General features: G+C 54.2%; 1 protein-coding gene across 1 annotated transcript in view; it reads left to right on the forward strand.

The window, feature by feature from the left end:
- Window positions 1–23275, forward strand: part of PIK3C2B (phosphatidylinositol-4-phosphate 3-kinase catalytic subunit type 2 beta) — a 63399-nt gene that overhangs the window by 15121 nt on the left and 25003 nt on the right. The window contains 11 exon segments of the mRNA XM_021686604.2: window positions 6832–7864; window positions 11095–11195; window positions 11815–11969; window positions 12294–12414; window positions 15278–15389; window positions 15552–15631; window positions 15983–16046; window positions 17510–17656; window positions 18277–18310; window positions 19649–19844; window positions 20878–21000. Coding sequence (XP_021542279.1) covers window positions 6920–7864; window positions 11095–11195; window positions 11815–11969; window positions 12294–12414; window positions 15278–15389; window positions 15552–15631; window positions 15983–16046; window positions 17510–17656; window positions 18277–18310; window positions 19649–19844; window positions 20878–21000 — 2078 coding nt within the window. The 5' untranslated portion in view covers window positions 6832–6919.

The raw sequence follows: 23275 nt of genomic DNA on the forward strand, positions 1-23275 counted from the left end.
TAGTTCTTCAGAGATTCAGGCTGAAGTGTTTAGAGGTGAAGTGCTTGCATCTTCCTTGCAAATGGTTAAGCAGAGAAAGAGAGCACGCCGATGTGGGGAGGTGTAGACGGTGAGCGCTTGCGGGTGGGTGGTGAAGGGAACCTGGCTGAGAGTGGTCTCCCGGACAATTTGCATCTGCTCTCTGAAAGATGGACCTGAGAAAAGAACACAGCCAGTGCCACCAGGGTGGGCAACTCCAGGGGGTGCCATTCTCATGGTTCTCTTTGCTGTGGTCAGAGGGTGGCACTCATAGACTCCAATGTGGGGCTGCCCCCTGGAGTTGTGCAACACCGTAGTAGTGACCCCAGCTCTCTCTTCCTGGATAGGCTGCAGAGACCCCGGCCCTCACCACCCCACCTCTTCCCTGGGACCTACGTGAATTTTTTCCAGAATCCCCGGGAGCCCTTGAGGACTAAGGGAACAGAGCAATTTCTAATTTGTCAACCCAGCAGAGGCTGGGGGAGAGGGAGCTGAATTGGGGAGGCGGGAATCTGATTCCTAAAATGCTTTCTGTCTCCCCACCCGTCCCAGAAACTGAAATTTGGGGCTTGAGTTCTTCGAGGAAGCCAGCTCGCGCCAGCTCCAGGTTGTTGGGAATGTTGCTCCTGACTTCTGTCTTTCCCCCCTGCTGCGCATGGCTGCGCTCTGTACCTTCACTCCACCGTCGGGGGTGGCTCTCCTGGTCCTGCTGCTTGTCCGCCTCCTCACCTCAGGTCCCTCCGCATCAGAGTGAGCAGAGCCAGTGTGGCCCCTGGCGCGGGGGACCTGTCAGCAGGCTGGGCCTCCTTCTCTGCACGGCTGACACGCAGTCTGGTGGAGTCCTGGCCAGGCGCCAGGGGACGGTGGTTAGAGGGGGGGTAGCTCGGCTTTCCTCGTCTGAATTCCAGTTTTGGAAGAACCTCAGGAGCCAGGCCTGCTGGATCGCCTGTGGGCCTTTCTTCTCTTTCCTCCCAGGGCTAAGGCTGCCCTGGGATGGGACTTTGGAGTCCTCTGAGAAACTTGACTCAAGGAAACCAATGGGTTAGAATCAGAGGCCCAGAGCTGGAAGGCATTTTGTGGGGTGGTCTTGTCTGTCCACCCACCCTGTCCTTACAGATGCCAAACCCAGCCCAGTGAGGTGATACCCAGTCCCGTGTTTGTAGGACCCAAGGAAGGGCACCAGCTGCCTCCTGATCACTGGTCTTATGTCTAAAAACCCTTTCCACCAGAAGGTGCTGTCTTTCCATCCCATTTCAAGCACGTTTCTCAAGGGAAATGAGGTGAATTGGAACTTCAGGAGCGTAATGGTGGTGGTGGTGGGGTGGCAGATCCATACCTATTTAATTTTGAATATACTATTTTAAGACTGTATTTGAGGTATGTAAAGGGTACTATTGGGAGCATAAAGAAGCAGCCCTTAGTCCAATCTGGGGGTTCAGAGAAAGCTTCCTGGAGAACGTCGTGTCTGAGCAAAGTCAGCTGGGTGAGTTACTTGAGTCCCACATGCTGAAAGCAAGAGTGATTTGGGAAGGGCATGCCCAGGGGAAGGAAGATGTTGAACAAAATCAGGGAGGTATTGAGTACCTGGCAATGAATGGCTGAGAGGAAGATAGGGCAGGTGATAAAGGATTTGTGAAGGAAGCAAATAGAGAGCTTTTGAAGGGGTGGAAACAGGGAGTGGGATGATCAGGTTTACCTTTTAGAAAGAGCCCTCTGGCTGTTCTGGGGAGAATGCCTTAAGCATTCTCCTTAAGGAGGGGCAGATTAGGAGGAAGAACTGTTAGGAGCCTATTACAATAGCTCAAATGGGAGAAGATAAGGGCTCAATGAGGGCTGCTGCCCTTGGGATAGTGGGAACGACTAGATTCGGGAATACTCATGAGGAAAAGTCGCTTCGCGAGGAAGACTTTGGTGACTGGCTGTGGGGGCCAGGCAACGGACGAATCTGGAGTGGCTGTCGGGTTTCTAGCTGGGGTGACGACTGGCTGGTGCCCTTTGCTGAGGTGGGGAACCAGGAGAGAGGATAGGTTGTAGGAAGGGGAAGGACAAGGTGGTAGTTCAGTTGTGGACATTTGGGGCTTGAGATATGGGTGGGCATATCAACTTGAGGGGCGAGATACCCCTTTGGATATGCTCTGACACATGAGTGGAATGAATAGGAGATGAGAGACAAGGTTGCCCGAGCAGAGGGTGTAAACGGTGGCTGAGAATGGAGTCCTGAGCCAACACCAACATTTCAGGGGTGGACAAAGGAAGAGCAGGACCAAGAAGGAGGGGGAGAACAAGAAAAAAGTAGTGTCATGGAAGCCAAGGGGTAGAGGGTTTAGGGAAGAAGGAAAGGGTCTAGAGAGCGAAATGTAGTAGCCATGTCTGGGCAGATAGAAATGCCTGTGGAGGGGCACCTGGGTGGCTCAGCCCCGTTAAGTGTCTGCCTTTGGCTCAGGTCATGATCCCAGGGTCCGGGGATCGAGCCCCTCGTCTCCCTGCTTGGCGGGGAGTCTGCTTCTCTCTCTGCCCCCTCTCTTCCTGCTCATGCTCTCTCTCTCTCTCTCTCTCTCTCTCTCTCGCAAATAAATAAAAATCTAAAAAAAAAAAAAAAAAAGACCTGTGGAACTGGATGGCCCTGGGGCATTGTTGCTGGGGCAGTTTTCGTAGAAGGATGGGGACGGAAGCCAGATTACAGTGAATTGAAGGGTAAATGGGAATTGGGAAAGTTCACGTGTCTTGTGCTCTTGTAGAGCTTAGCTGGGAAGGAAGGCAGAGAAGGTACTGGCTAGAAGGCAAAAAGGCAAGAGAAAGTGCTTACGGTGTAGGGTTTTTTGTCTTGTTTTGTTTTGTTTCATTCTTTGTTTTTAAGGCTAGAAGCAGCCTTAACATGTTTATGTGCTGAAGAGAGAGACCCCAGTAAGGAGAAGAGGTGAAGGTACAGCAGAAGGAAGGGAAGCTTATGGGGCATCCTCCTGGAGGAGATCCAGTGAATGGGGCAAGAGCACAAGAAGGTTGTACCTCAGCAGGAGGCAGGAACCCACTTCCTCTGAGACTGAAAGGAAGAAAGGGAGATTGCATGCAAGTGTGGATAAAGTGGTGTGTAAGACAGGCAGGAAGTTAGAATATTTCTGATGGCTTCAGTTTTCCTCTTCATAATGGTGCCTGGCGGAAGGAAGGCAAATCTTTATTTATTTATTTTTTTAAGAGAGAGAAAGCACGCATGCAAGTGGGGAGTTGGGGAGCAGAGGGAGAGGGAGAGAGAATCTCAAGCAGGTTCTACACCAGCGCAGAGCCTGCCATGGGGCTCCATCTCACGACCCTGAGATCATGATCTGAGTCCAGATCAGGAGTTGACAACTTAACCAACTAAGCCACCTAGGTGTCTTTTTTGTTGTTGTTGGTCAGATCTCTGTTTATTGCAGAGAGAAAATGGATGGAATTTAGGGTTAAAAGCATGGATGGAAAAACAATGGAAAAGAAATGCCTTCTGTTTTCAGTTGAATAGGGCTCTATAAACTTGTTTCTAAAATCATTTGATTTGTTATTATTATTATAGTCATGAGTTGTGTATCACGGGTCTGGTCCTGCAGGTTAAAAAGCCTGATGCAGTGCCCAGTGAAACCCAAGAAGAAGCTGTTCCTATGAGCTTTAGAGCCATACCAGAGATGGAATTACCAAACCCAGACAGAGCCTCCAGAAAGGAAAGATTTGGGATCACACTGGACTCAGGGGTGGCACAGCTCTACTCCCTGTGCCTTGTGTTCAGCATGTTCAGGACAGAGCAATTGTTCCTTCAGCCACCCATGACTAGAAGAAGGAATTTCTATTACCCTAGGCCAACCAGACCCAGAAGTTTCTGTCAGAGGTCCCACATCTGAGTGGAGAAGAGGTAAAGATAAGAGGGACTCTGTTCCTGAGGTCACAGGCCCTGTGGCCCTGGGTTGGGACAGAAGACTCTCAGCAGAGGTCCAGCCTCTTTGGAGGTGGGTGACAGGCCAGCCCTGAGAGCACAGGGATGGTGTGTCATATCCCTATGGGCCTTGAGCTCCAGGGGAGCAGCGCTGAGCCTGGGGTCCCAGAATCAATGTACTAATCAATTAGCCTCAGGCAGCGACTGGAGCGCAGAGATGCTCAGGGGCTGAGTTGCCCATGGGAACAGAGGCCCACCCCCCCCCCCCCCCCCCCCCCCCCGCCCCCGGGATTCCTGAGCATCAGCCTCATCCCAGGACAGCAGGTGTTCAGGGCATGTCCCTGCTGTCCTGGTGACAGGACCCCAGTCACACTCGATGTCCCTGGTGTTCACTGCTGATGGGAATGCCTCCTGGAGATTGTGACACCAAGGACAGCTGGGTGAGCACAGGTTGACCTGACTTCTGGAAGGACAGAGAAGCCCAGAAATGGCAGAGTCCAGGAAATTATGCAGCCAGAGAGGAGACAGCCGTGTGTGTGTGTGTGTGTGTGTGTGACCAAAAATGAGGCCCCTAGTCTTAACACTCTCTGGAATAAAAGGCTTGGTCCAGCTTCGAGCATTTATCTGGTGTCTCCTGTCTAAAGTACTAGGACCTTTTCCTGGGACCAGTTTCCCAAGTCCCAGGAGCTGTGTTCTGGGTTTCCTCATCTGCTCATCCAATTCCCTTGAATTTCAAATGGTAAGACTCCCTCTTACCCTCTGGGGGTAAAAAGTAATCTGTAAGAAGTTGTTGAAGGGTGGACAAACTCCACAGGCAGAGAGCCACTTGCTATGCCCCGAGACTGGGCTTGGGCTATTCAGTCTTTAGGGAACTACTTGCTAAGATTCTCTAAGCTAGCCTCAGCCCTCCAGGCCAGGGTTCTGAGCCTGGGCCTGACGGAGACACCAGGGTCCTGGGCAGGCACCTCAGGTCAAGGGATATCTTTGTCCTAACTCATTTGGGACCTGCTAGAGCTTGCCGCCCGAGTATCTACCTGAACCTTTTTCCTTCTGATGTTTTCAGATTTCTTTTTTTAGGAACAACATGCTTCATGTTGATTACCTGCTGGGTAAAGCCGTACAATACAATGAATCATTTTTGGGAATTGTATGAAATCGTGAACTTCTTGGCTGCTGGCGCTAAGGGTCAGAAGTGGCCACTTCACACTCACCTCCCCCAACCTAATCTGAACCATATACACACAGAAGTCTGTGGTTCTCAGCTTTGGCTGTAGACCAGAATCTCCTGGGGTTTTAAAAAATACCACTGCTCTACCGCAGACCAATTAAATTAGAATCTCTTAAGAGTACCCAGGCATCAGCACTTTTAAAAAGTGCCCCCGGTGTTTTTAACGGGTAACCAGGGTTGAGAACTGCTAGGCCAGGCTAGCCTTGTCCCGACAACCGTTCATTCAGTGCTATCTTTGTGTCATGGCCTCTAAAGAAAAGGATACCAACTCTGGAGTGTGTGAAGGGGGCTGCTTGCAGCCAGGACCAGCTGCCCTGGGGGTCCTGCCTTCCTGCCCGGCTTCCTGAGGGCCAAGGGGAATCCATATGGCACGCCTGTAATCCATCAGGTACCCGGCTCTCACCTGTTGCCAGGCTTTGTTTTATTGCTCATGTTGGTGAATTTGGGGAGGATCTTAGTGCAGTCTGAGTGGTTACAAGGTCTGTTTCATTGGACTCTCTTTCACTTTATAGCTTTATTGAGGTATAATGGACATACAATAAACTGTACCTATTTAAGGCATACAATCCGATTAAGTTGTGACATATTTATATAGCCGTGAAACCATTGCCACAATCTAAGGAATATATTTGTCATCCCCAAAAGTGTCCTTTAAGCTTCTTTGTCATCCATCTCTCTTTTCCCTCCTTCCCAGATAACCACTGATCTCCTTTCTGTCACGGTAGATAGTTTTCGTTTTCCAGGATTTTATATAAATGGAATCCTACATATTCGTACTTTTTTGTCTGGCTTCTTTTACTCAGATATAGTTATTTTGAGATGCATCCATGTTAGTGCATGTGTCAGTAATTCATTCTTTTTTGTAGCTAAGTTAGTGTCATTTTGTGGACATAATCACATTTTTTAATTCATTCCCCTGTTGATGGACAGACCTGGGTTTCCAGCTTGGGGATATGACAAATAAGGCTACCATGAATATGCATATGTGAGTCTTTGTGCAGACATGTGCTTTCATTTTTCTTGGATAAGTGACTAAGAGTGGGATAGTTGAGTCATATGGTAGGTGGATGTTTACCTTTTCAAGAGGCTGCCTGTTTTCCAAAGTGGTTGCCCCACTTCACATTCCCCACCAGTGTATGAGAATGGTCCTCTTTATTTTATTTATTTTTTTGTTTGTTTGTTTTAAGATTTTATTTATTTATTTGAGAGAGAGACAGTGAGAGCGAGCATGAGCAGGGAGGAGAGTGAGAGGCAGGTTCCCTGCGAGCAGGGAGCCTGATGTGGGGCTTGATCCCAGGTCCCCGAGATCATGACCCGAGCCAAAGGCAGACACCCAACCAACTGAGCCACCCAGGCACCCCAAGAACGGTCCTCTTTAAACGGATCGAAGAGCCCCTGTTTCCGTCTTCTCTTGGCTGATGCAAGGTGCCTCCTTCTTTCCTCGGGATACACGGGAGAGAGAGGAGGGTGGGAGCAAAGGACCAGACATCTGTAGATGAATGGAAAGGTGGATGGATGTATTCAGTAGAGTTGTATTGGTATCTCTCTTTTTCTCCATCTTTTTGTTTCTTTCCATCTGTTGTAGCCACTGGAGAAGCAGGCAGCGGCCCAGATTATGTCACCCAGGTCACATTATTAGTTTAAGTCTTTTTGTGGCTGAATGATATTTTTAACCCCTCACCTGCAGGTGCCCAGACACCATGCCAGAATCCTGTACACCTGACACTGGGAGGAAGTAGAAGACTTCCTTGTCTCCTCCGCTCCCCGTCCTCACCATGTCTTCGACTCAGGGCAATGGGGAACACTGGAAGTCCCTGGAGTCGGTGGGCATCAGCCGCAAGGAGCTGGCCATGGCCGAAGCCCTGCAGATGGAGTACGACGCGCTGTCCCGGCTCCGGCACGACAAGGAGGAGAGCAGAGCCAAGCAGAACACAGACTCCTCTCTCATCAGCTGGGAAGAGCCCGTCCTAGACTTCTACAGCAAGCCGGCAGGAAGGCAGAAGGACCTCAAGCTCTTACGTGGTCTTTCTGGCTCCGATCCTACCCTCAATTACAACTCACTCTCCCCGCAGGAAGGGTTATCCAACCACTCTACCTCCCAGGGCTCCCAGCCTGGCCCGGATCCCTGGCCCAAAGGCTCTCTGGCTCGAGACTATCTCTACATCTTTGATGGTTCAGATGAGGGGCTCTCTTTGTCCCCGGGGGACATAGGACCGGGGGACATAGATGGCTCTTCCAAGAAACTGTCCCCACCTCCTCTGCCTCCCCGCGTCTCTATCTGGGACACCCCTCCGCTGCCTCCCAGAAAGGGGTCTCCCTCATCCTCCAAGATCTCCCAGCCCAATGACATCAACACGTTCTCTTTGGTAGAGCAACCTCCGGGCAAACTGCTGGGGCGTCGCATCCTAGAGGAGGAAGAGGAGCGGGGGGGTGGGGGTCCGGGACGCCTCCTGGGGCCTGTGGACTATGACGGCATCAATGATGCGATCACGCGGCTCAACCTGAAGTCCACCTACGATGCAGAGATGTTGCGTGACGCTACCAGGGGCTGGAAGGAGGGCCGGGGGCCCCTGGACTTCGGCGGCAAGGACAGTCCTGGGAAACCCGTGGCCCGGAGCAAGACCATGCCCCCTCAGGTGCCGCCGCGCACCTATACCTCCCGCTACGCCAGCGGGAAAAATAAGACCCCAGGCAAGAACCGCCGGATTTCCGCCGCTCCGGTGAGGACCTCGTTGCGTTCCTTCTGCTCTCCTTTCCAAGCGCCATTCGGGAAACAGAGTAGTCCTTCTTTCATCTTTGTTCTTCCAAATCCAAATCTGCTACCCACTCACCCCGTTAGTCCTCTCCTCCCCTCTGCCCCTGTCTTCTGGCCCCTGGGCCCTGGCTGGGGAGATGGGGCTCCTTTTCAGGGCTGAGTTTTGTGCCCAGACAGCGCTTGCCGGGGGCAGGTGTTTTGGAATCTTGGTTCCTAGCGTGTGCTCACTTCCGGACGTAAGGATGGTACTGGGCTGAGGGGATTCGTGGGGACTCTGTGGCCAAATGGCCTTGTGGACTGGAGCAGGTTGCTTCTGCTTTCTGACCTGCTTTGCCCAAAGTGCTGCGTGGCGATAGGCTCAATCGTGGCATTAACCAGTGTTTAGTGCTCGCTGGTCACCAGACCCCGGTCCAGACCCCTCAACAATCCTGGACTGGATAGTCCAAGGCACACAGCTCTGGTCTCTCTTGTTCCAAAGCTTGCTGGTTCTTGCTCTCTGTCTTCTTCTGTCTCCCTCTGTCTCTCAGTCTCTCCGTCTCTCTGTCTCTCTACCCCCTCTGTCTCTGCCTTTCTCTCTCTGTCTCCTCTCTGTCCCTTTGGTTCTGTTTCTATCTCTCCCTCTGTCTCTCTGCCTGTCTCTCTCTCCTTCTCTCTCTCTTACTGTGGGGAACTATACAGAACAAGATTTACCATCTTGGCCAATCTGACGTGTACAGTTCGGTGACATTAGCAACATTCACATTGTTGCGCAGCCATCCCCACCGGCCACCTGCTTTCACAGTGAAAATATTTAGAAAAGGTATGCAGTGTGACAATGATCATTTTGCTTTTATCCGTACACAGTATAAAATAGCAAAGTAGCCACACGGAAGTATGGGGTAGGTTCCAGGACAGCTTTGATCTTTTTTCTGGTTTAAAAGAGTGTCAGCAGCATCTCCATGGGTGGGACCTGAGGCCACTTGGAGTTTCACCCTTGGTTCTGGAGGCCCCGACCCCAGAGGGAGTCAAGAGGTATCTTACAGCCAGTGGCTTCCGTAGGAACAGCATTCCACTTCATTCCATCCCTGTTTCCTCCTTATCCATTGTCTAAGAGACATGGGGGCTTTCCCGCCCTGTGTCCCAGCAATTGGGATCCTTCACAACTCTGGGAAAGTCACGTGGTCCTTCCTTCCTGTGCTTCTGCTAAGAGAGTCCCCCAAAGCAGAATCGGCTTCTGGGAGAAGTCACGACTCTGGAGCTCAGGGCTTTTTAAAGGCCCTGCTCCGAGAGGTGGGGCTGCTCCCGCTATTTATAGGGACAGGGAGATTCCTGTTCCCAGCTCCCAGTTCCTCACCCAGAGCGGGGCCTGCTCAGAGTCAGGCCACCCGGGTAGGTGGTCACCTCTGTCGCTCCCTATCTCTCTTACCTCCTTCCACCACCGCACCCTTCCCCTAACCCCTGCATGTCACCAGGGTTCTGGAGGGAGCTTGGTCCAGAGTGTCCTTGAAGAAGCTAGGGCAGAGCAAAAAGCTCTTGCCAGTTCTTGGGGAGGGGGGGAATGTGGCCTTGGTTGTCCCCCACTCAGCTCGGGGTGGGGGCTCATCCCACCGGGCAGGGGGGCCTCTCGGACCATCGGCCCATCCCGCCACCCCGCCTCCACCGGGCTTTCAGACAGAGGGACCCTCCTTATCCCAGGCCTGCGGAGCCGGCTCTGGAAATGGTCGGCTCCAAATGCCAGCCTGGTGCCCCCGCTGCGAGCCTCTGCCCGGCAGACCCCCCCAGCCGGCGTCGGGTGATGCCACCAGGGCCTGCCAGCCGCGCAGACGTAAGTGGCTTTTGTTTTCTTTTGGAGCCAGGGGGTGGTACTGAAGGGCATGGAAATGGCCTTCAGTAGCCACTCTGTTCTCTATCCCCCTCGCCTTCCCCTCCTCTCTCTGTCTCTCTGTCTCTCTGTCTCTGTCCCCCCCTCACTTTTGTGGGTTAATTGCTGACACTGGCACTGTTGCTGTGAGTGGGACACAGGCTGGAACTTGGCAGAGCAAGGGCCTCACGTGCCAACCGCCCCCGCTGCGCCCTCCCCTCTGCACCCCTCCACACTCACCCTGGGAGCAAGGCTAATGAGAGGGGTCACTCAGAGGAAACAATTTGGATATTCAGATGAGGCGCTCAGTGGCTGCCGTGGGGCCCTGGGGGCCCGGGAGGACAGGAGGACAGCCAGCGGGAGGGCGAGAGGTGAGGCATTGCTCCGAGCCCAGGCCGCGCTCCCCGGAAGCAGCTGCTGGCCGTGGCTGCGGTACCGGATGCAGGCTGGGCTCCATCTGAGCTGCAGCGGCATCCCTGTGGGCTGGCCTGTCAGGCAGGAACCTGCCGGGCCCCAGCTGCCCCCGCCACTTCCTCCTCCCTAGGGCCCCTGCTGCGGGCCTTGGCCGAGAGCTGCTGAGGGCTTCTTTCGCACTCGCCCTGTGCTGGGAGACAGGGCGCGTCTCGTCTGCGAGAATCCCCCCCACCACACCCAGGTTCCCGGGTAGAAAGTGGGGCCCAGGCAGGCTCCCTGACATTCCAGCTGAACTCTCGGGAGCCAGGAACAGCTAAGCCTTCTCCAGGTTCTCTCCTGCCCAGAAAGCCAATTTGATGCTTTCTTCCTCAAATCGCATTGACCGAGAAGGCACAGGCCGGAGTCACCGCCTCCATCTGAGGGCTCTCGGTCTCTCGCTGCTTTGGGTCTCTGGGGCTTGCTGTGGTTGCTGAGGCCTTTGTCCCGGGCCCAGCTTCCCTGGGCACTGTTTGGGCAACCCACTGGCCCTGGACCCCATGCTGGGATGGAGACAAATAGCTGCCACACCCCTTGGAGCACCCCAGAAAGCCAGCCCAGGGACCGGCAGTGCTGTGTGCTGCCTAGCCTGGGCTGAGCTTGTTAGATGCTGGCCGCCCCCACCCCACCCTAGGAGGGGAGGTTTGGCCACATTCTTGTCCATTCCACCCAGACTTCCAGCCTCAGCCAAGGCTGCAAGTTCTCTTTTTTCCCCCTTGGCTCCTGGTCTCCTAGGACAGCAGATAAAGATATTCCCGGATTTCCCACATTTTCCTGTGCCCCTGAATGTTCAGTGCCTAAAAAGCCTCTACACCCAGAGTTTCAGGGTTTAGATCTGGGAGCAGCCTGTGGGAAGGGGGTGCCGTGAGGGAAAAGGCACTGAGTCAGCTGCTCTTCTCTTAAAGGTGGACTCGCGGCGCCATGCTGTTGCCAATGGCCATGAATTGTTTGAGGTCTCAGAGGAAAGAGATGAGGAAGTTGCTGCATTTTGCCACATGCTGGATGTGTAAGAGTTAAAGAATGGGGTGTTGGGGAGGGCTCTGGGGGCTGGGGAGGAGGGCCAGCCCACTCAGAACTTTTCTCTAGGAAGGAAGAAGAGCCATATTGAATCAATCTCAATTCACGGCTATGGGGTATTTCCTGCAATAGGTGTTTGTGGGCTTTTTGAAATCTTAGAAGTTTCACATTTTGGGCAAAGTTTATCAACCATTGATCCAACAGACAAATTATCCCAGTGGCTTCAGGCTCGGTTGCCCTCAGGAGCAAATGCACCCTGGATGGAGCGAAGAGTATATTACCTGGAGCTAAAAGAGAAAGGAAATGGAGCTGGGAGAATTTCCCACTGAATTGAGCACAGAAAGCTTTGTCACTGTAGAACTTAGAACTGTCCCTACCATGCAGCGAGGCTTGGGAAACATTTTGTAGCTGTAGCAAATGTGTCAAGAACATGGCTTCCCAGAGCTGCTTCCCCACTGCCCCAATCCCGGGCTGCAGACCTGGAGGGCCGGGCTGAGCAGGGACAGAAGGGACCTTGGCCTCAGGGTGGAAGGGTTCCAGCAGGTGTCTTCTCGACTGCTCTCTTCTGAAGGCACAGTGAGGGTCCTTCTCCCTCTCTTTCTGTACAGCCTTCGATCTGGCTCTGACATCAAAGACTACTCCCTCACCGGATATGTCTGGAGTGCTGTCACCCCGAGCCCAGAGCACCTCGGGGATGAGGTCAACCTGAAGGTGACCGTGTTGTGTGACAGCCTACAGGAGCCACTCACTTTTACCTGCAACTGTAAGTGGGGAGGGCGGATGAGCATCCTTTGAGGTGGAGCAGGGATGGCTGTGGTCTGGACTACAGGATCCTTTGACCTCAAGTCCCACCCCACCTGTGGCCCTGAGGGGCAGTGGGGACGCTCCTCTGGGGGACTGGCTCTGGGGCCAGCTTTAGGGGCCCACGGTCATTTTCCCCAAGCCCAAACTGTGTGTTCGCCTGCTTTATCTGGATAGCCATGGTGCTGGAGAATGTTTAGCCAGGAATAGGGCGATCAGCGTGGGGATGCTGAGCCCCACTTTCCCCGGTTCCCCCATCATTGCTCCCCTGACCCACCCCTTACAGGTTCTTCCACTGTAGACTTGCTCATCCACCAGACTCTGTGCTACACCCACGATGAACTGAGGGATGTGGACGTGGGGAACTTTGTGCTGAAGCCCTGTGGGCTGGAGGAGTTCCTGCAGAAGTGAGTGAACTGTGGGGAAAGCGGGTAGGAAGCGGCACCTGCCTTCGGCATGGTAGGGTTGTCAAGGGGCTTCCTCGGGGTGGTGCTGGGCTCACGGCCTGGGGCTGGCAGCCCCTCCCTGATCCCACGGCTGCTTTCTGGGCACACGCACAGCCACGTCGCACTTTCCCCAGGCACTCTGTCTTCCAGCAGGGCTGGCCGGCTTCTGAGCCAAGTCTGCTGTGGAAAGAGCTTGGAGCTGGGACCAGGCAAAGGCTAAGTCATATCTGCTTGCAGACGTCTGCGTGTGGAGAGATGTGGGTGTGGGGCCGAGGGGCGGGGAGGGGACTGTCAGGGGCTACTTCTCCTAGATTGTGTGTCTTTATGGTCAGGGGCAGATGGAGGACTGGGCAGAAGTGCCCTTGCGGAACTTAGGGGAAAAATTACAGTTGCTCCCTCTTCCCCGTTTCCCTGCCAATAAGCCTTTCCCCCACTGGCATGTGCAGCTGGTTATCCAGCAAAGGCTTGCGTCCAGCTCCTCTCTACCCAGTGCCCTGGGCAGCAGGCAGCCTCCTAGAAAGTCTGATGTGGACCAGCTACAGCTCTGCCCCTTCCACTGCCCTGGGGCTCTGGGTGCTGGGGTGGGAGTGGGAGGGAATACACCCTTCTGGGAGTAGGGCTGTGGACAGGCTCTAGAATCAGCCAGAAGGCAGCAGATAAGGAAAAAAGAGATGTGCTTTCCTCCCCAAGCCTCTGGCTGCCTACTGCCCACTTCCCCTGGCCACTCAAAGAAAGCAGGCCTTGGCGGTGGGGAAAGGAGGGGCCTGGGTCTCAGTTCTTAGGAGTGCTGGATGAGCACCACCACTGGCTCGAGATGCAGGGATGCTTCACCAATGGCCAGAGCAGTTCTTGACTGGTTTCTTTCACCCTGGGGAAAGGAAGGGCAGGGCCCTGAGCGGCACCGCCCCAGGAGCACTGTTCAAGTGTGTTCAATATGTACTCACCTTCCGTAGAGGCGTAAGAAGGGGTCCTAGACTCAGGGTCTCCTGGCAGAGAGCACTCCAGGCACTGTTGTAAGGGAACAAGGGGCGTAATGGATCACACCAGTATGGCTGGTTTGGGTTCTAGCTTGCCACTTACTAGTTGTAAAACCCTGATCCTCAGTTTCTTCCCTAAAACGTAGTAAGGACTGCATGTAAGAAGGACCCAATGAGCAGGGAAGGACCAGCCCAAAGGGAAGAGAGCATGGGGATCCAGATCAGCTGGATACTGTCATAGTTCTTGAGCCCCCAGGGCCAAAGATGGTAGACAGGCTATCAGGTTCTGACTTCCTGCGAAGATCTCGCTGGAGTGTTCCGTGTGAGGTGCAACCGGATCAGTGGTCCTAGGGTCATGCCCCTCCCACTCTAAGCTGAATGCACACAGAGGAAGGCCTTCCACAGAGAAGGTCAGTTAAGTCCCCAGGGGACCCCAGTGTCCATGACTCATGGTCCCGAAGCTCCCCTCTTCCACGGAGGCTCTTCTCTTCCCTCCCACCCAGCAGAAAAGCCTGGACCCCTGAGTACCAGACAGCTGCCTTGGGTGGGGGTGGGCAGACCCTCTGGGGGGTTCCAGAAAGCTGCTGGCTCCCAAGGAAGCCCTGTGGTTTCCTACCCTGGCTGAGCAGGGGCTGATGCTGAGGGGGCGTGGTAGGTCCAGGATGCAGGCTGCTCTCAGATAAGAACCTTGAGACGGTCCCAGGGGAGGGCTGGTTTCCTGCTGCCTCCCCCACCCCTACCACACTCTTCCTTCCTCCTGGGGCACTCCCACCAGACCCCCCTTGCCCAGCCTCTCCACCCCCAGGGTTTAGCTCCAGCTCAGCCTTGGCAGGTTGGGGCCTAGATCTGAGGCTTGGCCCCTCAGGATGTGGAGAACCCCTTCAGTCCCAGCTGGACCCAGACCGGTCTCAGGCCGCCACCTCTTGGGTTGCTGCACAGACTCCTCCCCTTTGCTCCTCTCCTCTCCCCTCCATTTCTGGCCTAGATTCCCAGCTCTGCCGAGGAAGGAAGTCCCTTTCCGGCTTCTGTTACCCAGCTGCTGGGACCGGCCCAGGCCTGCAGTGCTGGTCTGCAGGACAGACTCCCTCTGCCCCTTCTCCTGGGTTTCCTTTCTGATTATGATGTGATTTGGGAGGGAGGAAAAGGCAGGGTCACAGAGGGACTCCCGAGGCCTCCTCTGAGACTTGGGTCAACAGGATCTCCTGTGTTGTCACTCAAGCAGTGAATGGCCTGCAGGTGGGTGTTGGTCAGGAAGTCTGTAGAGATGTGTGTTGTCATTCACAGTCGGACAGGACCCACGGATGAAGGGGTGAAGAGATTTTTTTGGGCTCGGGAATAACAGACCTAGAATCTTGGTGGGTTTATTTGGTTGGCCTCAGCACCCCAGTCGCCCATGGTAAGGGGGTGGGAGACTGAGCACCACAGGGTGGGAAGCGTGTCGCTCAGTGAGCTCCATTCCCCAGCTGGAGCACAGGTGACTTCCAAAGTTCCTGTATACCAAAGCTGAGAGAATGGGGTTTAATCACCGCCCTCCCCCGAGAAGTCTCTGTACCCGACTCCCTCCAGAAGGCCCACCCCTGGAGCAATCGGTGATGATGATACAGATAATAAATGCCTAGGAAGGTCAGCGTTTATACAGACCAAGGTTACGTGTATTAGGTGGCTTTTCTTTAGACAGACTTCTGTTGTTTTCCCTGAGCTCTACAAGGACATTTTCCAGGAGCCCAGGTAGTCCCCACCTTCACTGCCCGCTTCCTCTTATTTCTCTCTCCCCAAGGTTAAGGTATACATCTCCCTTCCCACTGAGTGCCCGGGGTGTTAATGGTCTTGTCCCCCTGTTCCACCAGCAAGCATGCCCTGGGCAGCCACGAGTACATTCAATATTGCCGCAAGTTCGACATCGACATTCGGCTACAGATGATGGAGCTGAAAGCTGTACGCAGTGACCTGGCCCGGACGGTTCGTGCGGGGCGGGGCGGGGGGCGTAGTGGATGGCTGCACAGGGATGGGGAGGTGGGGTGGGTAGAAGGTGATACGGAGCACATTCAGTGGGAGTAGGGTAGGAGCGCCGGGTTATGATAAAGGTACCGCTCCTCTCTGAATAGGACGCTTCTTACACAGGTGAATGATGACCAGAGCCCCTCCACCTTGAACTACCTCGTCCATCTGCAAGAGAGGCCAGTCAAACAGACCATCAGCAGGTGAGCGTGGGTGCCATCTTGGATGTGGGCCAAACAGGAACTGGGAGGGGACCCCAACGGATAACTTGCTTGCCTTTCTGCCAGTGCCAGGGGTTTTTACAGGTGTCTGGGATGAGACCCAAGAGTATTCTAGGAGGAGATCCCCACTCTAGGGTGTGTTACATCTCTTCCCTCTAGTACTTTGCCATCATTCTCCAGGTGAGGGGTGGTGAACCTATAGAAAGAGTGGGAACCCCTTTAAACTAGAGCCTGAATCCTGAGCTGTGGGGAAGGAGGGAGAGAATGGGTCTCCCAGTACCTTGGGTCTGTCCTGACCTCTCCTATGACTTTTCCCTGTCCCCAACTCCCCAGGCAGGCCCTGGATCTTCTGTTCGACACATACCATAATGAAGTGGATGCTTTCCTGCTAGCTGATGTGAGTATCCATCGTGGGGCTGGCCCAGCTGCCCAGAGCTCCTCCCCTGCTTTCCCAAAGTCATCCTGGGATCAGCCAGCCCTAAAGGGATCTGGAGTAGACATTGAAGATCTATCAGCAGAGCACTTCTTCCCATTCCCCTAGCCCATGGGCAAACCAAGGCTGCTGGCTGTTGGGCAGTTGGCTCCTCTGTGGAAGCAGGTCAAGAACCATGCCCTGATCCCTGTCTCCGGAGTAGGGCGTCTCCAAAGCTAAGGGACATAGAGATGTCCCCCCGGCTGCTGTACTTGAATGTGCACCAGAGTGTGCATCCTATGAGCAATGCCCAGGAACCTCTGATTTGAGACGCTCTGATGTGCTGGAGTCACAGGTAGGAAACCGTCAGGAGGTGAAGGGTCCCAGAGGTAGGCAAGGGCCGGGACTCTCCTCACTTGGATTCTCGTGGAGTTTTAAGCCGCGAAACCATGTGAATAAACATTTGCCCCAAATGTCATGAAGGTTTAAAAAAAAAAAAGGACAGCGATCTTCAAAACTAATCCCTATCTCATGGTTCCAGTGCACAGTGGTCATGGACTCTTGCCTTTGGGGGAGTTGAGCATTATGTGTAGCTCAGTCCTCCACCCACCACCGGAATCCCTTCTCTGGCAGCCTCTCCTCCATGCCCATGTTTACCGGGATGAGCGGGAAGGTCTCTGAGCACCTTTTGTGTACGAGTCTGGCTCTACGTCAGTGGCTGCTGTGGGTAGAGAAGCATAAAGATTGTCTTAGCCTTCAGGGAGTGTGTGTTTGTTCCTGCTAGCAAGACAGGATAGTAACACAAGGCTGTTAGTAGACAGAACAGCGTGGTTATGAGTTCATCACGGGCTCTTGGAGAGGGATAAGAAGACTGGCCGGGGGGCTGTGAGAAGGAGCTGGGTGTTCGCCGGTCCATGATTTGAACTTCCGTAGGTAATCAGGACAGGACAGGTGAGGTGATTCCGAGTGAGAAAACTGCAGGAGGCCAAGTGCAGAGGAGAACGCATAGGTGTGGCCTGCCTGGGGTGCCTTGGCATCCCCCTGGAAGGTCTAGGTGACAATAAGAGTTGTAAGGCGGCCTGGGCAAAGGGGCCTGAATATGGTCTCTAGCTTCCTTGCTATTCCCTATGGATTGGTTTTATTAAAACTGCATGTCTCTGGGGGATGTATGTGTGTTATGTGTTTGTACAGTAGCTGCCAGAGGGAGTCTGGGAATCAGAGGAGGTTCAGGGAGGATGGCCGAAAGACCTAGAAGCCTGGGCATGGCTCATCTAATTCAAGAGGAGCGATTGTTTGCTAATGCTGGATGTTTGAAAATCAAGCATGGGAGTCCACTCTTACTCCTGAGGGTCATGAAGCCCTACTCTCCACAACCCGTTCCTTCAATAGTGTGGGTGCTGGGGGCTGAGAGTGCTCGCCTGCCAGCCTCGCTGTGCTGCCTCCCATAGGGGGATTTCCCACTGAAGGCCGACAGGGTGGTCCAGTCCGTCAAAGCCATCTGCAACGCCCTAGCCGCCGTGGAGACCCCTGAGATCACCAGCGCCCTCAACCAGCTGCCCCCCTGCCCCTCCCGTATGCAGCCGAAAATTCAGAAGGTAACGGGGCTCAGAGTGCTAATGTGGGGGAGGAGGAGAACAGTAGTCACAGGTAGCTGGGTGACGAGGTGCCCACTTACTCAAAAGGTCCTCTCTCCACCTCCATCTTGCAAGTTTGGAATTTACCACAAGAGTTCTTGTATCCCCTCTTCCTGAGGATGAGGGCAGTTGAGGGTCCGCCCCGGCACTGATTGCGAGGAACCCGGGCTGGCAAAGGCTTTATTCATCATCACCGAGGTATTGCCTGGCGCTTTGCATACCCGTCAGGGTGCAAAACCAAACCCTCCCCTGAGCCAGGGGCTCCGTGACTCCACAGTGGGGGCCGCATGCTGAACACACAGGGCCAGCAAGGTAGCCACCGTGACCTGGGCTGGAGTGGCCCGAGGGTGGGAGTGTCTCATCTGGGTGGACACGACTTTAACCTTGGTCTGGCTCCCTCTGTCCATCACGTGGCTCTGGTATAAACCGTGATGCGGTCTTCCCTGGGGATTCTCTCTCTGCGCCTCACATTTCAGGCCAGTCTGGTCCAGATGAGCACAGCTGTGGAAAGCCCTTCTTCCAGCTATGCCAAAAAAGGCCACAGCCCTGAAGCTCCCCTCCCTCTCCTTTTCCCCCAATAGGATCCCACTGTCTTGGCTGTGAGGGAAAACCGAGGTAAGGGAACTCCTCTCTGTCTTTATTCAGCGGGGGCAGCTGAAAATAGGTCTCTGCCCAGATTCCTTTTTCTCCCTGGCCCTTTGATTTATGGGTCCAGGTCTGCGTGCGTGCGTGTGTGTGTGTGTGTGTGTGTGTTTTCCAGCTGGAGAGCACATTTCTTTCCACAAAATGTTTTCTCATTATTTTTACTAGTTATTCCTGTGGTGTCCCTGGGAGATGGTGATGAGGCGATATACGTGGGAGGCTGGGGGTGGTGAGGCAAAATTAGCCCTGGGCTCCAGAGGAGAAAACTCTCACTAGGGTAGGGCTGTCATTATTCTTCAGGAGGCTCATGACACCTGTATTTCCAACTCAGAATGGGCCTGGGGAGAAGGTGATAAAGAATTTTTCACTAGGAGTGAGTCTTTCAAGCGGAACTTTGCTCTCTGGGATTCTTGGTCAGTGATTCCCAGTCTTTTGGATTCCATGAATTAATAACCTGCCCCACAATGCATTATTTTATTTCATTTTATTTTAAAGATTATTTATTTATTTGAGAGAGAGAGAGAGAGCACAAGCAGGGGGAGCAGGAGGCAGAGGGAGAGGGAGAAGCAGGCTCTCCGCTGAGGAGCCTGATGCGGGGCTCGATCCTAGGACCCTGGTATCATGACCTGAGCTGAAGGCAGATGCTTAACCGACTGAGCCACCCAGGCACCCTGAACAAAGCATTTATTTTAAGGACCAACATAGAAATTGTCTGCTTTTCTTTTGCCAAGCAATGACTTTTAAATGATCATTTAATGATGATTTCCCACTATTTCCCAAAAGAAAAGACATTTAACACAAAATAAGTAGCCCTATGTAAAAATAAGGAGAATGTTTAAAATTGAGTGTTGGGCGCCTGGGTGCCTCAGTCGGTGAAGCATCTGCCTTCAGCTCAGGTCATGGTCCCAGGGTCCTGGGATCGAGCTCCGCGTCGGGCTCCCTGCTCGGCGGGAAGCCCGCTTCTCCCTCTACCCCTCTCTCGTGCTTGTGCGTGTGGGCGCGCGCGCTCTCTCTCACGCTCTCTTTCTCTCTCAAATAAAGTCTTTATAAAACAAAACTAAGGAGACCCTGATATTTAAAACGATAATAATAAAATTGAATTGAGTATCGTTTTGTGAGAAGCTCATGACATGATTCTGCTTTTCTCCCCTCATTTCACCACGGCTGGGTGAACCTTGTCGTGGCTGTTGGAAACCGACTGGCATTTGGGGACTACTGCCCTGGGGTACACCATCCTCCCCAGGGCCATGGCAACGGGATGGGGCGCGCTGAGCCCTTGTGACCTTTCCTTCCGACCCGTTCCTTTCACAGAGAAGGTTGTGGAAGCGCTGACGGCCGCCATCTTGGACCTGGTGGAGCTGTACTGCAGCACGTTCGATGCGGACTTCCAGACGGCCGTGCACGGGAGCCGCAAGCACGATCTCGTCCAGGAGGCCTGCCATTTCTCTGGGCCCCTGGCCTTCACTGTCTATGCCACCCACCGCATCCCCATCACCTGGGCTACCAGGTGAGCCCAGGGCTGAATGTCCTCCAGGGAGCGAGCGGAGTTTGACTTTCAGATGGCTTCTCCCTGTCTGCGTGCAACCCCACTGTCCTGAGTGGACGGTCTGAGGCATTGTGGTGCACCAAGGGCCTGATGGTGGGGGACTGTGGGCAGGGACATCCCAAGGAGAGGCAGGAGGTGCCCTGGGATCGGAGAGGAGGCTGCAGTGGTCAGATCCTGCCAGGCCCTCTCAGAGCTGGTTGCATCGGCATCCCTGCCCCCCATCCGTCCCAGGCCAGCTGATGGAGACACTGCAACAGATGGCGGCTTCCCAGATTCAGTGCCTGCCCCAAGGCCAATGACTGCACTTCCCTGCAGATGCACAATGGGAGGGGGGTGGGGAGGTAGGAGATGACCCTTTGTGGGCAGTTCCCTAGGCCTGCACGGGTGGGTGGAGGGGGAGCCTTCATTTGGTAATCCTCAGCTCCTCCGCCTGGTCCCTGGCATCCAGGGCCTGGGGGAAAAGGCATTTGGCTCCACCTCCCTCCTTTCCGGACCCCCCCCCCCTTCCCCCTCTCTCTTTGTTCCTCACTTAATGTATTCCTCTGGGCGATTGGCGGAGAACAAAGGAGGCAGCCTGGGAAACCAGGGCCTTCTCTGACCTCTTCTGTCGGGCACCTGTCACGAGCCACAGGGACCCCCATGTGTTGGCATTCACGTCGGCATATGTCGATTTCATCCCCCCCACCCTTGTCGCTTGTGCATGCGCACACAGACACCCACCAACTGTAAGGAGGTGGCTGCGCGGGCTGGTCCCCAGTAAAGGGAGGAAAACCGTGGGCCCAGCATGGAGCCTGAAGGTGGGCAGAGGGATCCAGATCCAGTTGCTTCTCCTGAAGCTTTCTCAAATCCACTTTGACTTTTGTGTCCCGTGACCCCATGCTCTGGCCCCCAGGGAACAGGGAGGAGTCCTCACAGGAGAAATGGAGCTTGGCATAGGCTGGGTGACTGTGATGGGGTTTGGAAGCTGAGCGTCCTTCTTCTCTTTCTGTTGCAGCTATGAAGATTTCTACCTCTCCTGCTCCCTCAGCCATGGCGGGAAGGAACTATGCAGCTCCTTGTACACCCGAAGGGCTCACTTTTCCAAGTACCTCTTCCACCTCATCATCTGGGACCAGCAGTAAGCCCTCCCCCTGGGCCCCGGGCCGCCCCTGCAGACCCCGCAGAGGGGCCCACACCTGCAGTACACCAGGCCCCACCACGAACCCTACCTACACAGACCCTCAGCCTCTTGAGTCTCCGTTTTCTTAACCCTTAGATGGGGTCAAGTACCATTTCTAATGCACAAAGGCTCTCTCTGTAAACCATAAAGGATCGTATAAAAGTTCGTGGTTGGCTTTCATAATAATTCATCGTCTTGATCTTGTCTCCTTTTAAGGTTTAACTAGTTTGAGGGATTCTCATCCTCTCCCGTCTTCCCAAAGTTTCCATCTAATACGGAGAGGGGTTGTGCTTTTTTCCTTCTAGGAGGGAAAGGGCAGGTTGTCCAGAGGAAAGAAGAGTGGGCTGGGAGCCACAGGAATAAGCCTCTCTTTCTAGCTCTGTCTCTAGTCCTACATTCTCTTTGGCCTCTCTGTGCCTCAAACTGTAAAGTGGGGCCAATTGTTTAATTCAGAGGCCATTGTGGCATTGAAATGAGATAGAGTATAAATATAAGTATGAAACCACAAGCACAAGGTGGTATTAATCAGCATTTATTACCAGCATTTGCTGTCGGGAAGGTAGGCGTCTGCCAGGCAGGGCAGGAGGGAAATGGAGGCAAGCACGTGTCGGGGGGGAGGCACTGCAGGTGTGTGCCCGCCCTGTGCCCGCCCTGTGCTGTGCCCTGCCCTTCCTCCAGACTGCCAGAAAGCCCCTTGTTTGCTGCCCCCAGCTTCACTTCCCCAGACTGGCTGTGTCTGAGTCCTTATTTGCAGAGCAGAACTGGAACTTCAATATTTGGAGTGCAGATTAGAGGCCGAACAGGGTCCTCGGGGAGGCCAAGGTTGCCAAAATAGGCCGAGGCAGAGTCTGTGCAGGCACTGCGAGAGGTGGGGTATTTAACAGACGGACAGCTGGGAAGGCAGGCCCTTCTCCTGTCTTCACACCTGTGTAAGTTACAGAGTAATAAAGCGGTACATAAAGCTTTCATCAAACAACCACTGGGGCGGGAGAGACTCTTTGGAGGCAGGGGATGGCTGCCTCCGATGGCTTTGGAGTTTCACCATCACCTTCCGCCTCGCGGGCCTCGATGACTTCCGCTGCCAAGGGGGTCGTGCAATCAAGTGCTCCAACCCGGGCAGACCCCACAACATTGGCCCAAGCCTCTCTTCCCATAGAGTCTCAGCGGCATAGAGCCTGGCCTGGCCTGGCCTGCCCTACCTCGGCCTGCCTGCTCTGTGGGTCTCCTTCCACTCCCTGTCTTAGATTCAGCCTCGAATCCCAAAGGGCTGGTCCCTGCCTAGAGCCTGTGGAGAGTTCCTCTCCGTGCTCCCCATCCCCATGCCCCACAGAGGCTCGTGGCACCTTCATGGTCAGGATCACGGCATCTGGGAGAAGACGCTACAGTGTAGGGTTCAGAGCACGGGCTTGGGCGCACTCACCCTAACTATAGGTGGAACCTTGGGAAGTAATAGGGCCTCACTTGTAGGGCCGTGTGAGAACTTCTGGGACATTGCAAGTAAAGTGCATGGCACAGTAGCCAGCATGTGATAACTGCTTTCTTCTTCATCCTTGTCATCTTTTTAGCTGGGGGAGCCTTCTCAGTTCCGGTTTCCCTGTTCCAAGTGACTGACACAGTGACTGGTACACGGAGATATTTGTGCATGCAAATCCTATTTGCATAGCCCAGTTCCAGTGCAGAAGCCTCAGTGTTCCGTAGCAAAAAGCACACAATGTGTACACACATCACACAAGTGAAGCTGTGTTCCGCTCTCCACTGAGGAGGAACCCAGGGTCGAGGTGTGCACCGTTCTGAGGTTGCGAGTAGCAAAACCAGGACTGGAACCGGCACATCCCAGGAGTCCTTCCTGGAGGAGGTGGCCCTTGTGATGTGACGTTGAGGAATGGCTGCAGAGGGAAGGAGAGGGGTTTCTCAGGCAGGGAGGAGGTTCAGGCTGCAGTCAGTATACTGGTTATCCTGACGGACCCCGGATGATGGTCTGTGGGAGAGGTTTTGGAATGCTAGATGGACTCGAGGACTGAGGAGAAGGGGATCCTGGCTCGTTCTAAGGGTTGTGGCTTCCTATTCTCTTTGCCTCCGGATGCACAGCCAGAAGCCTCTTCTGGGCTGACAAGAGAGGGGTCAGCGCCAGCCCCCTCTCCACTTTGCTGTGGGGTCAGCTGACTGTCCTGCCTCCGCAGTGCTGGGATCAGCTCACTCTCAAAATAGGCCCAGCGGCCGCGCTCTGCCATCC

Source organism: Neomonachus schauinslandi, chromosome 6, assembly GCF_002201575.2.
Source record: "Neomonachus schauinslandi chromosome 6, ASM220157v2, whole genome shotgun sequence".
In the NCBI taxonomy this organism is placed as follows: domain Eukaryota; kingdom Metazoa; phylum Chordata; class Mammalia; order Carnivora; family Phocidae; genus Neomonachus; species Neomonachus schauinslandi.